At 42.1% G+C, this 14,571-nt stretch overlaps 1 protein-coding gene across 2 annotated transcripts in view; it reads left to right on the forward strand.

Annotated features, from left to right (window-relative positions):
- The window catches only part of KCNK10 (potassium channel, two pore domain subfamily K, member 10), a 141,522-nt gene that overhangs the window by 85,362 nt on the left and 41,589 nt on the right, over positions 1–14,571 (forward strand). For both annotated transcript variants that reach the window (XM_012640407.1, XM_012640406.1), the window contains exon 3: positions 8,009–8,126. In XM_012640407.1, the coding sequence (XP_012495861.1) occupies positions 8,009–8,126 (118 nt within the window). The remainder of the gene's footprint in view (positions 1–8,008; positions 8,127–14,571) is intronic.

Consider the following 14,571-nt stretch of genomic DNA (forward strand, 5'->3'; position numbering starts at 1 on the left):
TGGCTTATCGGTTTATACGAGAACATTTATTTTTCCTTCCTTCTGGATGGGAGTGGGCAGAAGAGATGAAAAGCTTGCTGGTGCAGGTTAACTTTACTGAGTAAGTGAGGGTTTAACCTTTTGTTCTTCTAAAAACGGGGATGAGAAATTCAAATTCCCACTTTTGAATACTGCCCTTCGTTGGTAGAAGAAGGTGACCCACCAGATGAGCTTTAGAAAGATGGACAGAGAGCTACTTGTAGCAGATAGGGAAAGGCTAGAATTAAGAGAGGACTTTTAACCAGCCTCAGCCACGCCGCTTACTAACTACTGTAATCGTGGGCAAGTCGCTTCTGTTTTCCCTTGTCTCACTTATAAAATGGGAGTAGTAATAGGATCTATTATTGCAGGGTTTCGTGAGAACTGAATAAGATAAGAAGGCAGAGTCTGCCACATTGCAAATGCTGGTAACTATGATTATTTTTATGAGTATTCTGGAACTTTCCTTGAAGTCTCCACTTCCTTGTCTGCTCCCTCATCGAACTGTGCTCATCAGAGATGTGCTAATAGTAGGTGCCGACTCATTCTCTAGGGAGTCACAGGAAATGAAATATTAATTTGGGATCCGTGTTGAGCACTCAAAAGCAACAAGGAGTCCTAAGTAAATAGCCGCAACAAAGAGAAGATAGCAGAAGCATCTCTTTTTCGTGATGTTATTAATCATCTGTTAAATTTCAGCCTTTCTCCAAGGCAGCGACAGGGGAAGGGATCGTAATCTTTCATTTCGGCCACACTGCAATGAATCAGAACTCCTGTAGCTACTTCTGTAGCCCAGTAAATTTTTTTTATAGAAATTGGATAGACTCATCTTTAATAGGAATAATCTCAAGTGCAGAGATAGCAGGGCATATATCAAGCATTGTCCTCAGGACCAGGGTGATTTTTCAACATCACTTGGCAAATTTGTTATTTGGCCTGTAGAGGTTGAGTCTAGACTGAGATGAAAGGGTGACAGTTAGTCAGTGTGAAAGTTTATCGATCATATCAAAGTACACACATATATCCCTGCTTCCTTAGTGGACGTGATGCTTTTCTTGCAGTTTAAAATGTCTCTTATTTCATCCTTCCGTGTAGTCAAAGAGAGAGAGGAAATTAATACTACATAATAAGGCACAATTTGGAAGGTAAAAGAGCTCCCCCAAATATGTCTCGGTCCTACTTGACAATATTTAGATAGATTAGTCATTAGCGTATACCCAAGGTGCTAATGAATTGAGTTTTAGAACGTTCTCGCTGCAAAGGATTAACTTGTGGTAGCAAGGACAGCTAGTTCGTCTGAGAGCAGAGGCCGTGGATGTGCAGGATAGCTCATCCTGGGAGTAAGAGAACTCTCTCATTCTCTGGACCGACTCTCTGCTCACCTTGTCACTCTGCGGGTGGCGTCCACTTTAGATTCATAACCAGGCTGTAAAGTTCTGATGAAACCCTGCTGCCTGATTCTCCAAGGACCTGAGGAAAGGCTGGTAGTTGCACATAACTGGATATTTAGGGCAGCCAAGAAAATAAGCACCATTATAATATTCGCCACGGCACGGATGGTGCCTCTCTCTTTGCCTTTTTATGGTCTCACCTGCTTTTTGTGGGAGGCTCTGAGGTGGTGTGGCCGTGAGGGTGGCTGCCCGATTGTGGCAGGTCCGCTCAGGCCAGCACAGGCCTGACTGCCACATCGCTGTCTGCCAGGGTGGGAGGTCTTCACGTGTGCGTCAGCCCCCTTTTCCGTCCCCTCTCCCTCTTGCAGCAGTCGAGGTGTCCCAGCCCAGGTGTGAGCCAGCCCTTCCTCCCCAGAGGAGGGAATCTGTGTATCTGAGATGGAGAAAAAAAAAGAACTCAGGAGGAAGAGCAGCTGCCTTTCCAGAGTTTGGGCCGGTGATCTTCCTGTCAGCAATTCTAATAGCATCCCTCGCTAGCTTTACTGTGCGCCTGTGGACGTGGTCTGTCACTCTTCTCGGTCTCCTGCGTCCCATGGGGATGGTAGCAATGCCCATCATACAAGGTCTTCGTGAGGGCTGAGTTAAATCTGTGCTCTAGGAAGTGCCTAGAAAGGATTCCTGTGATTGTTAACATTACTAGGTAAGAAATAACAAGGCATAGTGCCTGAAATCTTATGTACAGTTTTAAACAGCCCTACAAGGAACGTATTAGTCCTTCATTTTGCAGATGAGGAAACCGAGGCTCAGGGAGGCAGAGTAATTTGTACAGGCTGAACACGTGCAGCTTTATCCAAGAACTTTCTCTGATGCAAGAGCAATATAGGAGGTGTTTACACTCTCTCCCTCTCTGTATGGAAGCAAGACTTCCTTGAATGGGTCACAGAAGTGCCTTGCTGGGTGTGGCTCCAGACTTCCTCCCTGACAGCCTCCCTCAGTGGTTTGAAGTACTAGGCTATGGCCTTGCCCCTGGATATAAAGTTGCCCTTCCCCCAGCCACAGCATATTCACTCCTGGGGCTCTGAAATATTTATATGTGAAGTACTTCTGAAGCCGGAGAAAGAAAAAAGCAATTGTGGTAAACGAATTAAATATCGTCTTTCCACTTTGAACCTGAGACTCTTCCGCCATGAATGTGTGAGGCGGTGGGGAGATGTGGCTGCCCTGCTGCTGGGGTTTTGAATCATTAGAGGCATTTTTGAGTGGTAATGAACGTGGTCTGCCCGTTGCCCTTCTCACAGGGATTGTGGTTTTCCTTCTGCCCGTTAATGGCTGGAATGTGCTCACTTTTAATACACTTACGAAGCCACTTTTCACAATCATGCCCTCACCCTGCCTCAATCCCTGGCTAAAGATCTAATTCATGAATCTCTTTGCTGACCGTGCCTTCTAGGGAGTAAGAACATTGTGGACACACACAGACCCACTGTTGCACCCTCAGATGAGGTCCCTTCCTTTTGCCCCAGGGGTATAATCTATTAGTAAAATGACCGTACGTCCTGGGCTACACCTCTGCCATGGTCTTGGCATAATTGTTAACAGAGCCCTGGTTTGCACAATAAATCAAACGGTCGCCTAGCTATTAACGTTCATGCATACGGCACAAATCAGTTGTGTTCTTCAGCCAGTCTGAGACAAGCCTAGTGATTACCGCTCCACCTTTGTTTGTCTCTCTTTTTGGTGCCACACAAGGAAACAGAGAAACAGATGATCTCACCGAGTGCACAGATCATAGGAGAAAAGCCGCAGACAGTTAGTGGTCCCCTGTGGGTCGTCATTCATCCTGGTGTAGCACCGACACTCATGATGGTATCACGCACTGTCTGGAGCAGTGATTCATGTAGCCTGGCGTTGCCGTGTGGGTGGGACCTGGTGGGGGGAACGTGGTCGGGGTCCTGTGAGGGGAAGAGTTACCTCCCCCTGCTCCCTCCCTTCCCATCAGCTACAGACCCGCCTCGCCTTGTCCTACGTTGCACTTTCTCTCTTATGCCTTTCAGGTGGTCCTAATGCCTGGTGCGAGGGAGTGAGGAGGAGGGAGAGAGAGGGGTACAGATTCTTTTAGATCTTGCCCTGTTTGAAGTCAGCTCCCTAATTCTTTTTTTTTTTTAAATAAATAAATGGTTGTAGTTTTCTTTGTTGGGTTACTTTTGTGTTTGTCTGATTTTTGCAAAAAAGTAAAATGTTTTCACCTTTCACCTCTGGGAAGATTATATGTCTGAATTTATGATTTCAGTTTGTTCATTCCTTTATTGTTGGCTTAAGCATTTGCTCCTGAGTCATTTACTGGGTAGCTGGGTTGGTGCTGGAAATTCCAACTTAGAGGCTAACAAGGAAATTCAAGAAGGGGTGGAATTAAAATTCAAAGTAATGCCCGCTTATCTATCTATAGTATATTATCTGTCTATCTCTCTCTGTATCTAATTATCTGACTGTCTATATTTTTTGATCCTTATAAGACCTCTCTGAGCTTGATAATGGTTGAACTTGTAAATGAACAAATGATGCTCATTGTGTCTGAGATTGTGGCTTAAAATAATGCTGACACTGGTTGAACCTCTACCCTGTAACATCTGTTGAGCTAAACTGCACACAGCTCAGTTGTGCCATTTCATTATCTATGTGCCCAGACATTCCTAATGGGCCGGCTTATATTTACTTGGGCAGCTTGAATGCAGAGGAAAAACTTAAAAGCAAATGCATTTAATTTTAAAATGTTTTGAGCTCAAACAATTTAGATCATTAAAAAATACTTAAGTAAATTAATAGGAGTTAGAACTATGAACTCAATTAGAATTATTGTTATTGTTGAATTAAAAACGATGCTACTTATTTAAGTGGTAATAGTCAGTTATAACCCAAGTTTGCTGATTCATTTTAATTCTAGTTTTTTTAATCAGAGTTTTTCTGACCCATAAGGTCTAGATAGAATCAAACCTCAATCCCAGCATTGGGGTTTGTCTAAAGCCTTACCAAGAGTTTGGCCACTTGTTGGAGAGCTTATTTTTCTCATTCTCACTTCCAGTTCTAAGTCTTGCTCTCAATGAATTAGTTCAGATCATCAGTGGTGGCCCCACCGTGCCCATAACAACCCTTATATATAATGTCCACACGATTGCTTCCCAAAGGCATTTGGGTGTGTTGCCTGCTTTACTGAAGATTTGCTGGGGGGCGGCTGCAGGGGGAGGAATTGACATCACAGATATAAACCAATTGAAACTGGCTACTAGACTGAGCCGCTCTTCAAAGCCCGGGGCGTTGGATGCTACTGAACTTGCACTTCCCCCCTGTCGGTTGACAATCCTTTCTCTCTTTTCCTTTCTTCTCTTCTTCCTTTTTCAGGCCTTTCTCTCTTTTTTCTCTGCTCCCTCCCTCTCAGGGTATAAAATCAACCTTTTTCCATTTTAATTAATTTATTTTTAAATTTTATTTTTCATGCAGAGCAGTTAATCTCTCACTAGCTCCAACAGCCAAGTGGAGTTTGGTGTCTATACTTGCATCTTCCAGGAAGTAGTCTATTTAGAAATGATCCCCTGTAAGTCCCCCTCTGCCCAAATTCTTGGACCATGGCTGTCCTCCTCCCTCATCTGTCTGGAGGTGAGGACTGGGGTAGGGGAGGTAGAGTGTGTTCTGGGTACCACGTGTAGAGGAAAGGCAAAACCACCTGCTTTGGGCCAGGCAGGGTTCGAATCCTAGCCTCTCCTCGTCCTGGCTGTGCGACCCAGGACAGGTTACTGAACTTCCCTGAGCCTGTTTCCTCATCTCTAAAGTGAGGATAATATTACTTTCTTGCAAAGGATAGAACGGAATAACACACAAGTTGTGGAGAGGATAAAACGGAATAACATTTCTAACGCACCTGGCGAAATGCAGGCACTTAGCAAATGTTGGTTTCCTTTTCCTTTCAACGGATAAACACTTTCCTTGAGTATTACATATGTAAACATTAAATATTTATAAATTGCATAATTTAAGAGAAATGAAACTTGAAAAGGAATCATACTTCGGATTTTTTGATGAAACAAATGATCAGCCTCGTTTATCTTTCGTGCCACTCTGTATTTTCTATGTGCTGTCCTGGGTTTGCTCATGGTGTTTACGTGCAGTTCTCATCACTGTAAGACTTGAGTGGACCTAAACTCTTTTTGCAGTTCACAGGAGTTGTAAATATTAGGTGTTGATGGTGTGATTTGGGGTAACCTAAGTGACTGAGGCCTAGAACTGCCCCTGAGGCATTATTTCCAGATGGGCCCATCAGAACCGAATAGGTAATGAAGGTGTGAACACGGGAGAAGGCTTTGTGGTTTGGTCTGGTGGCACTCAGACAGCACAGCGAAACTCACCACCTGTCTGCATTCTAAAGCAGAGCAGAACATAGCGCTGGATGCATGTGTGACTGGTGTCGGTTAGGCCGGTTGAAACCACTGGCAAACCCAGTCTGTACACATCCCTTACAGCCAGATTTTAACATATTGAATGCCATGTGAGTTGTATGTAACTCAGGCTAATTTTGAACCCAGGGCCACGTGAAGCAAAACCCTGCAGTTGGTTCCTGAAAATCTTACTTGTTGATGTTCTTATTGCTACAATTAATATTGACAATTTAATTCTAAAAACATGAACTGTGTTGTGTGTAACTCATGCACAGAAAACAATACAAAATAACAAATTACAAAGAATCATTTTGTTTTAATAAAACACCGTGGCTGCAGGGAAAAAAATTTTTTTTTTCTAGTGTGGCAGTCAATGTGTTAAATTCTGGGGTGCCAGGATTGTTAGCAATAGCGTCTGGCTACAGCTGTGCATAATATTTTATGTTCTTTTAGAGGCAGAAAAGAGTAGACTGAGAACTTGACAAAGGTGTTTTGTTTTTCCTATCATCCAGTCCATTTATCTATGGGTCTGCCAAATCTAGCCCACAGCCTGTTTGTGTACAACCCCTGAGCTAAAAATGGTTTTTGCATATTTAAAGGGTTATTAAAAACAGGAATGAAAAATATTCAACAAAGACCATTGCTGCCCATCAAGGCTAAAATATTTAATATCCGGCCCTTTATGGAAAAAGTTGTTGATCCCTGGTCTAGAGAGTTTGAAATATTTCAGATTAATGAACGCAAAATGTAACAATGATTGATTTTTTCAGTTGTAATCTGATTTTTGATAACCACTCTATGCCTGTTTTAACAAAAATAGGCATTACTTAGGATAAATATAATTACATTTTAATATTTTGTCTTACTCCCTCTACATAGGGTTATTCCAACTTAGCCCAGGGAATGGAGTCCCTGTTTGTTGTTCTAGAAGTAGCTCTATGTCTGTCACCTCCTCTCCGAAGCCCCGACCTGTCGCTCTCTGACCAGCTCACAGCTGTGGACAGCGTGTGTTTGAGCTGCCATGACAGCTCTTCCTCCCTTGTGCCCTGGCCCGAAAGAGGATGGCAGGGGCCGGTGCACAAAGAACTGCGCAGGAGTTTCTCACCTCATTGTGCTCATGATGAAGCTGGGGAAGAATTTTTAGCAGCATATTTAATTGCAAAACTCTGAGCACAGGCAACGGGGCAGCTCTGCGGCTGCAATGCGCACACTGAATGCCGGAAGAAGCGGGACCTGAGTTAGATACTGACAGATGGGCATGGTTTGCAGAAGGGCATAAGCACAGGTACAGAGGTACAACATAAGGGGACAGTTGATGGAGTGTCCTGCCCAGAGTGGAGACTTTTATAGCAGGCTGAGAAGAAAGTGGGTTATCATTGTGGCCAGTTTATTGGGAATTTTAAGGTGTATGGAATTCCAAATCCAGTAGTCATTGAGGAGTCATTGAAGCTTGCTTTTAAAGAGAGCAGTATGTGTGTGTGTGAGGTGGGTGTAGGGGAGTAAATTAACAATCAGGAAATTGGCTACTATTTGTTAAACCCTACGTGGGTGCCTGGCACTGGGGTAAGGGCATGACACAGACCATCCCATTTAATCCTAATAACAATTATGGGAGCAAGTATTATCCACGCTTTGCAAATGAGCAAACTAGGCTGAGAGGGGTTCAAATAACCTCGCCCAAGGTTCTGAAGTTCAGAACAAGCAGAGCCAGGACAGCCTTACCTGGGAGCCCAAGCTCTTAATTCCTGTGATGTCAAAACAAGCTCAATGTAAAACCTTCTCACACGATAGGAGAGAGAAGAGTGAAGCAACGGAGATCTTATCTTCCAGAAATGACCACTTTGAGTGAACATTCTTCTAGACATCTTTTTATGTACACACACACAATACGTATGCATTTTGCATAACCTGGGCCTTCAAACTTTATATAAATGGCACCATGTTCTATATCCTAGTTTTATCGCCCCACTTAAAACTAATGTTGTAATTTTCATAAACAGGTGCATAGTATTAATATTTCACGTTATGATCGTACTCTCATCCACTTAACCATTTCTCTCTAGATCACTGCGCGTTTCTCAAGCAGGGGAATAATTCATTGGAAACTTTTTTTTTCTTTTTATAAAAAATACCTTTTTAACTAAGTCTTATGTTTTTCCCCTTTCTTTGCAGCATGCCCTTGATGCTGACAATGCGGGAGTCAGTCCCATAGGAAACTCTTCCAACAACAGCAGTCACTGGGACCTTGGCAGTGCCTTTTTCTTTGCTGGAACCGTCATCACCACCATAGGTACCCACTTCTTTGCTGGTGTCTCTTTCTCTGCAGGTCATCCTGAGTAATGGCGCTTGGTCAGTGTTGTGGTCCTCATGGAACACACCATAGTTTGAGGTCCAAAAGAGGCTTATGAAATACTCTCAAATGAATGCAGTAGTTGTGGTGGCTTTCAGTAAAAGGCAAAGCAGCACGAAGTATCTCTTTTTTCAGAATGGAAGGCTAGCGGGCCTTTAGTTTGAAAGAACCTAATGAAAAGTTTAGTGTAGAAAATATGCATTGGTCTGTTGAACTTGGATTGCTTATTTGAACTCAATTTCCTTTTTAAAGATTGTACTTCTTATTCAAGTTGTACAGGAAAGAACTGAAATATTCTACAAAGTTTGCTGTGAAAAACAGCAGCAGTCTCTGCCTCTCCCCCTTTTTTCCCCTTCCTCGAGACAACAACTTTCTCCCCTTTTTCTCCCCTTCCTCGAGACAACCACTTTCTTCTCTTTTGATTGGCGATTTTGGTATTTATCCCCATGTCTTTAAATATCACGCTGGTATTACCACTTATGGACTTTTTAGTTTGGGGGATTATTTCTTGACTTGCCATCGTGGAAGATGAGGAGTTAGTCCTCTCTTCCTCCTTGCCTGACTGCAAAACGGCTCTCTTCTGGTCCTTCTGTCATCCCAGTAGAGTTTAATTAGATAAAAGCTGAAGATTTGCATTATTTTGACTAGGTAAATGCTCTTTGCAACTGATCATATGTTGAACTATGGTTACTTCTTTCTTGCACTAATTTTTGTCCTATTTTATTTGTGTGTGCCTTTGTTTCTGATGCTTGGAGAGTTTTGTATTTTAGTCCTGGGGGTTAACTTTATAGTTATAATAGCATATAATAACCTTAATGTTCTATTCGTTAACCAGTATGTATTAGATCCCTATTAATAGGCGATGACATCTCTTCTCCCTTTCATTCTCCACCATACAATTTTAGTCAACATCATCTTTTGAATGTTTACTTTAAAATGATTAAATATGATTGTGCTTCTCTTACGTGATTGGTCAGCTTTAAATAACTCTTGGCTCTCAGCTATTACGTATATTGCGATCAGTGAACTTAACATCTCAGCTTCTTTTCCCTCTCCCGCTATTTTTCATTGTATCATTCTGTATACAGGCATACCTAGTTTTATTGCATTGTATTATGCTTTGCAGATATTGCATTTTTTTTTTTACGGATTGAAGGTTTGTGGCAACCCTTCACCGAGAAGGTCTATTGGTGTCATTTTTCCAACAGCACGTGCTCACTTTGTGTCTCTGTGTCCCATTTTGGTGATTCAGTGCTTCACACTTTTTCATTATTATTATATCTGTTTGGTGATCTGTGATCAGTGATCTTGGATGGTACTATTGTAGTTGTTTTGGGGCACCATGAGTGCTCCTGGATCAAGGAGTAATTTCAACTTTCAAGTCTTATTATTTAAGAAATACATTTCGTAAGGCCGTAGCTGCCATAATGATTCCTGTGTTGTATCTGGGTACCTTCTGGAAAGGATTTACCATTCTCGATGCCATTAAGAACATTAGTGATTCACGGGGGAAGGTCAAAATATCAATATTAACAAGAGTTTGGAAGAAGTTGATTCCCAATCTCGTGGATGACTTTGAGAGGTTCAAGACTTCAGGGTAGAAAGAAACTGCAGATGTGGTAGAAATAGCAAGAGAATTATTAATAGAAGTGGAGCCTGCAGGTGTGACTGAATTGTACATCTCATGATACAATTTGAACAGATGAGGAGTTGCTTCTCATGGATGAGCAAAGAACGTGGTTTCTCGAGATGGAATCTACTCCTGGTGAAGATGCTGTGAACATTGTTGAAATGACAACAAAGGGTTTAGAATATTCCATAAACGTAGTTGCTAAGCGGCAGGGTTTGAGAGGATTGACTCCAATTTTGAAAGAAGTTCTGTGGTGGGTAAAATGCTATTAAACAGCATCATCCTACAGAGAAATCCTTCATGAAAGGAAGAGTCAATCGACGCAGCAGACTTCATTATCTTATTTTAAGAAATTGCCACAGCCACCCCAACCTGCAGCAACCACCACTCTGATCAGTCGGCAGCCATCAACATGGAGACAAGACCCTCCACCAGCAAAAAGATTACGACTTGCTGAAAGCTCAAATAATCATTAGCATTTTTTAGCAATAAAGTATTTTTAATCAAGATACATTTTGGGCATAATGCTATTGTACATTTAATGGACCACAGTATAGTGTAAACGTAACTTTATATGTGCTGGGGGACCAGTGTACATCTCTGCACAGTCCTGCTTCCTCTGTTTTCTGAACTTCTGATCAAGTTCAGGGTGGCTTCTGTTGCTTACCCTCTTCACCCTATATTCTGCACTTGGTGCAGACAAGGATATCTCTTCTAAAGGTCAAAGTGAGAGACGCTCACCTCATCCTTGGATACTTGCCTACACTTTCTGAGATTTGCCACTTACTCTCACTGTCATCATTCTCTGGGCTACCTCTCTTTACTTTTTTCCATGTGGCTTCTGTAAGAATCTCAACTTCTTTGGTAGTTTTACACATATGCTGGAATCTATAGATTGTATCCCATTTCCAAATCTGCCGAAAATGAGTTTGAGAGTTTTCTGCGCCCAACAATAGTGAAGTGGCACAGCAATGAAAATTCTCATTCCGAAGCACGAGAGACACACAGCAGTCACCGTCCATAGCAATGATGGACGGCCATGGAGAGGCCCCTCTGCCCTCCCCTGAGGGCAGCAGTCCCTAACCTTTTTGACACCAGGGACTGTTTTCATGGAAGACAATTTTTCCATGGACGGGGCGGGGGACGGGGGGATGATTTCAGGATGACTCAAGCGCATTACATTTATTGTGCACTTTATTTCTATTATTATTACATTGTAATATATAATGAAATAATTATACAACTCACCATAGGTTGGGGACCCCTGCCTTAGGGGATTCCTTCATTAAAACCTGTTTATACTCTCTGAGAGGAACTCCCTGCTCTACTGCTCTCTAAGGCCCAGCCATGCCTACTGAGAGGTTTTTTCCTCTGATGCACAGCTTTGACAATCATCTTCCTCTTGGTGCAAGTTTCAGAGTCTAAGGGATGTTTTAGGTGCAAAGGTTTTTGTTTTTGTTTTTAGGCTTAGCTTTCAGGACCTATGTTGTTTCTAAATTGGTGAAATCAAGAAAATTAGGTGCCACAAAAAGATTTGATATGAAAGAGAATTGTCATTCTTATTTAGAAAGCCCCTTAACCTAATTATTTGACATGCTAGGCTTGCACTTGTGAATCTGCAAATATATTAACACAGCTATTGCAGATATTCAAGGCGTCTGTTACACTAAAGGGGCTGAGGTCTAGAAACCTTTTTGGACACTCCAGGCCAGGCTAGGTCAGCTTAGTCCACAGACTCACAGCACCCAATGAAGGGAGCAGGGTGGCTTGTCACCACTTGGTATATAAGGGCAAAAAGTGTTGTAAACCTCAGTGGCACCCGAGGACATTGCTGTGTCAGAGAAAACCAATATCAGATTAAATTGTGTTCGGCAGTCTGCTTATTGAACTGGAGAAAAGTGTAATGCATTTTAGGAGGACTTAGAGTAAAACAATTAAAATTGAGAAAGTCTGGGCCACTTCAAAAAGCATATTTTGGAAACTTCTCTCCAGTACCCAGTATTGGATCCATAAGATATTAGCGTAGATTAAAGAAGACAGAAAAAGGAAACTCCTAATTTTCTTATTTTATGACACGGCTTAATTAATGGTCTGTCTGATGCATTGAAAAACATCATAGTTACAGTGGAATGCACACGAATGGTATTTCTTGTGTCACCTTGTCAGGAAACTGGGGACTTGGTTTATTGAACAACTAGTGTTCGTTGACCCACACAACATTATATGATTGGGGAATGGTGGCTCCATTTGCCTAATGAAGAACATTTGAAATGTAATATTTTCTGCCCTTCTTTGTGCGCTTACACTGGGATTTTTGAGTTTGTGCAAATGACTCTTAGTCCTTGGTTTCTTCTACTTGGTCTCCATTCGCGTATTCACACCTGTCCTGATAACCATATCCCCAACTGTCCTCTTCCCCACTCTTGGCCCCCAGGCCTCAGGGGAAGAATCCCCTTGTCTAGACTAAGAAGCCCAGTGCCTGGCCACAGTCACCAGTTCAAAGATAGACATATGATCTGGGTTAGACGCATTTGCTTGAACTTTGGGGGAAATGACTTCCTCTTTTTCTTACTGGAAATAAATCTGGAAAGAGATAGGCCCAGGGCACTGCCAGTCATTTTCTTCTCTTGATAGATTTCTGAGCCCAGAATTCAGTTAGCAACAAAAAGTGAGAATAAAAAAAAGGGAGTGGTGAATAGGGTCTTGCCCACATCCTTTGAGCTCTGGATGGAGCTACCCATGAAGTGTTAAGAAGTAAGTGTTAAATCGCCTTCTATTTGCTGGGGTCAATGCGTTTTCTTTTGTTGCTTAAGCCACTCTGTGTTGGGTTTTCTATCACCTGCAATTGAAAAGGATCCTCACTAATACACATGGGTCAAAGCTCATGGAGGGCCAGTAAATATCCTTTGCCCTCCACTGCCAGGGCCTGACCCTGCTGACCACTCAGCTGCCATCTCCCACCATCTTTGGGCCATGGCTCTTGATTTAAAGTCTTAGGTAGAGCCATCCTATTGGATGAGGCTGTAGTTTCATATGCCCATGTCCTGGCTGCCTGGGAGGCTGTTTCCTCTATCCTGGGAGGTAATGCTGTGTCACATCAATAGTGTACAGGATGGGGACCTTTCCCCCAAATCAGAAGGAAGGTTGATACTGAACAGGAAACTACTACAAAACAAGCATGCAAACAAAAAAAAAAAATAAAATCTAACTGAAAAAAAGTCCACTGCAGTGTCATGGTACAGTTAGCACGAGAGATTGGGTCCTTGCTCTATTCAATTTAGAAAAAGCTATTTTTCTCTCTTACTCTCTCTCTCTTAATTGAAAAATAATGCAGTGTAAGTTGAACACTATTTAGTTGGCTAAATTTTAACTCCAGAGTGGAGGGTCTTTATAAAGTCATACAGTTAGAGAATTCCAAAGAAAACCTTAGTACTACATAAGTAATAATAATGAGGTACGGAAATAATTGTTTTTCCAGTTACTTACTGGTAAATTTGTTCATCACATGTGGTAGCAAGGCTTATAAGAAAACTCAGAGCCCAGTAATTCATCCAGTTCTTCCCAAGGAATTTTCCACTATTTAGAAGTCAGGAAAGTGGAGCTGCTATTGCTGAGGGACTATGTTTTCATAAATTGTGAAATACACAAATATCAGCCTGTTTGCTCACGTTCATAATATTTACAGCATAATATTGTAAACATTTCCTCATATTACTAAAATTCTTTGAAAAACGTAATCTTTGATGGTTTCCATTGGATCTGATATCCATGCTATAATCACATGCTGGTGGGGGCTTAAGCTGTTTCTACTTCTGAATAGCATGGTCTTCTCTGATTGTTTCTTTGGAAGAATTCCCAAGGGATTGCTTTGTCAAAGGGCATGGACCTTTTAAGGGTTCACCAGATTTCTTTCCAGAAAGACTCTCATGAGAAGCTTGAGGTTATGTACTTTTCAGACACAAAAAATGTGTTCATTATTTAGAATGTGTATAGCGAGATCTTAGAAATAATAGAGTCTTTTCTGAAAAGCAGCAACACTTCTTAGTATCAGAGGTCCCTTTTATCTGAGGATATCAAAGCTTCTTTTTACAGAAGCTTTTCTTATGCCAAGATACACAGAAAGATTTACACATAAATAGCAAGCGGAATACATTCGGGCACTTCTCCAGACCAGTAGCCACAGCAGAAGGAAGACCAGCCTCTGGTTGGTTTTTATCAGGGATGCACTGCACCTTGTCCCTTTCTCAGTAACTAATTCTGATGTGAGAAAGTCCCCACCTGCCTTTGATTATGGACTCTGCTGGTGGGTCCCCAGCAACTGGCTTTTCTAGGCTGGAGGTATGATGCTCACTCTTTGCATGTGCTCCACAAACCATCATTTGCAGAAGGGCAGCAAGTAATCACGTTCTTACCAACACCTGTGAAATGCAGTTAGATTTTAGTCTTTCAGGCATTTGCAGATGGAGTCACCTGGCTCTACTCACATCAGAGAGAGCCCTTGGTTAGGTCTCAGGTGGTAGCCAGTGGCTGTGTCACTTGCCTGGCAGCCTCAATTAAGGGGCTGCCAAAGTTTTCAGGTGGCTGTTTGTACTTGGATTGGATATTTAACCCATGGCTTTGGAAATAGCATAATTGTGGCTAACATTTACTGAGTTCTTACTAGTACCAGGCATTGTGCTCCACATACATTATCTCATTTAATCCTGCATAATGATATGAGGTAGGTACTGTTATTAGCCTCATTTTATCTATGAG

Source organism: Propithecus coquereli, unplaced genomic scaffold, assembly GCF_000956105.1.
Source record: "Propithecus coquereli isolate 6110/MARCELLA unplaced genomic scaffold, Pcoq_1.0 Scaffold152, whole genome shotgun sequence".
In the NCBI taxonomy this organism is placed as follows: Eukaryota; Metazoa; Chordata; class Mammalia; order Primates; family Indriidae; genus Propithecus; species Propithecus coquereli.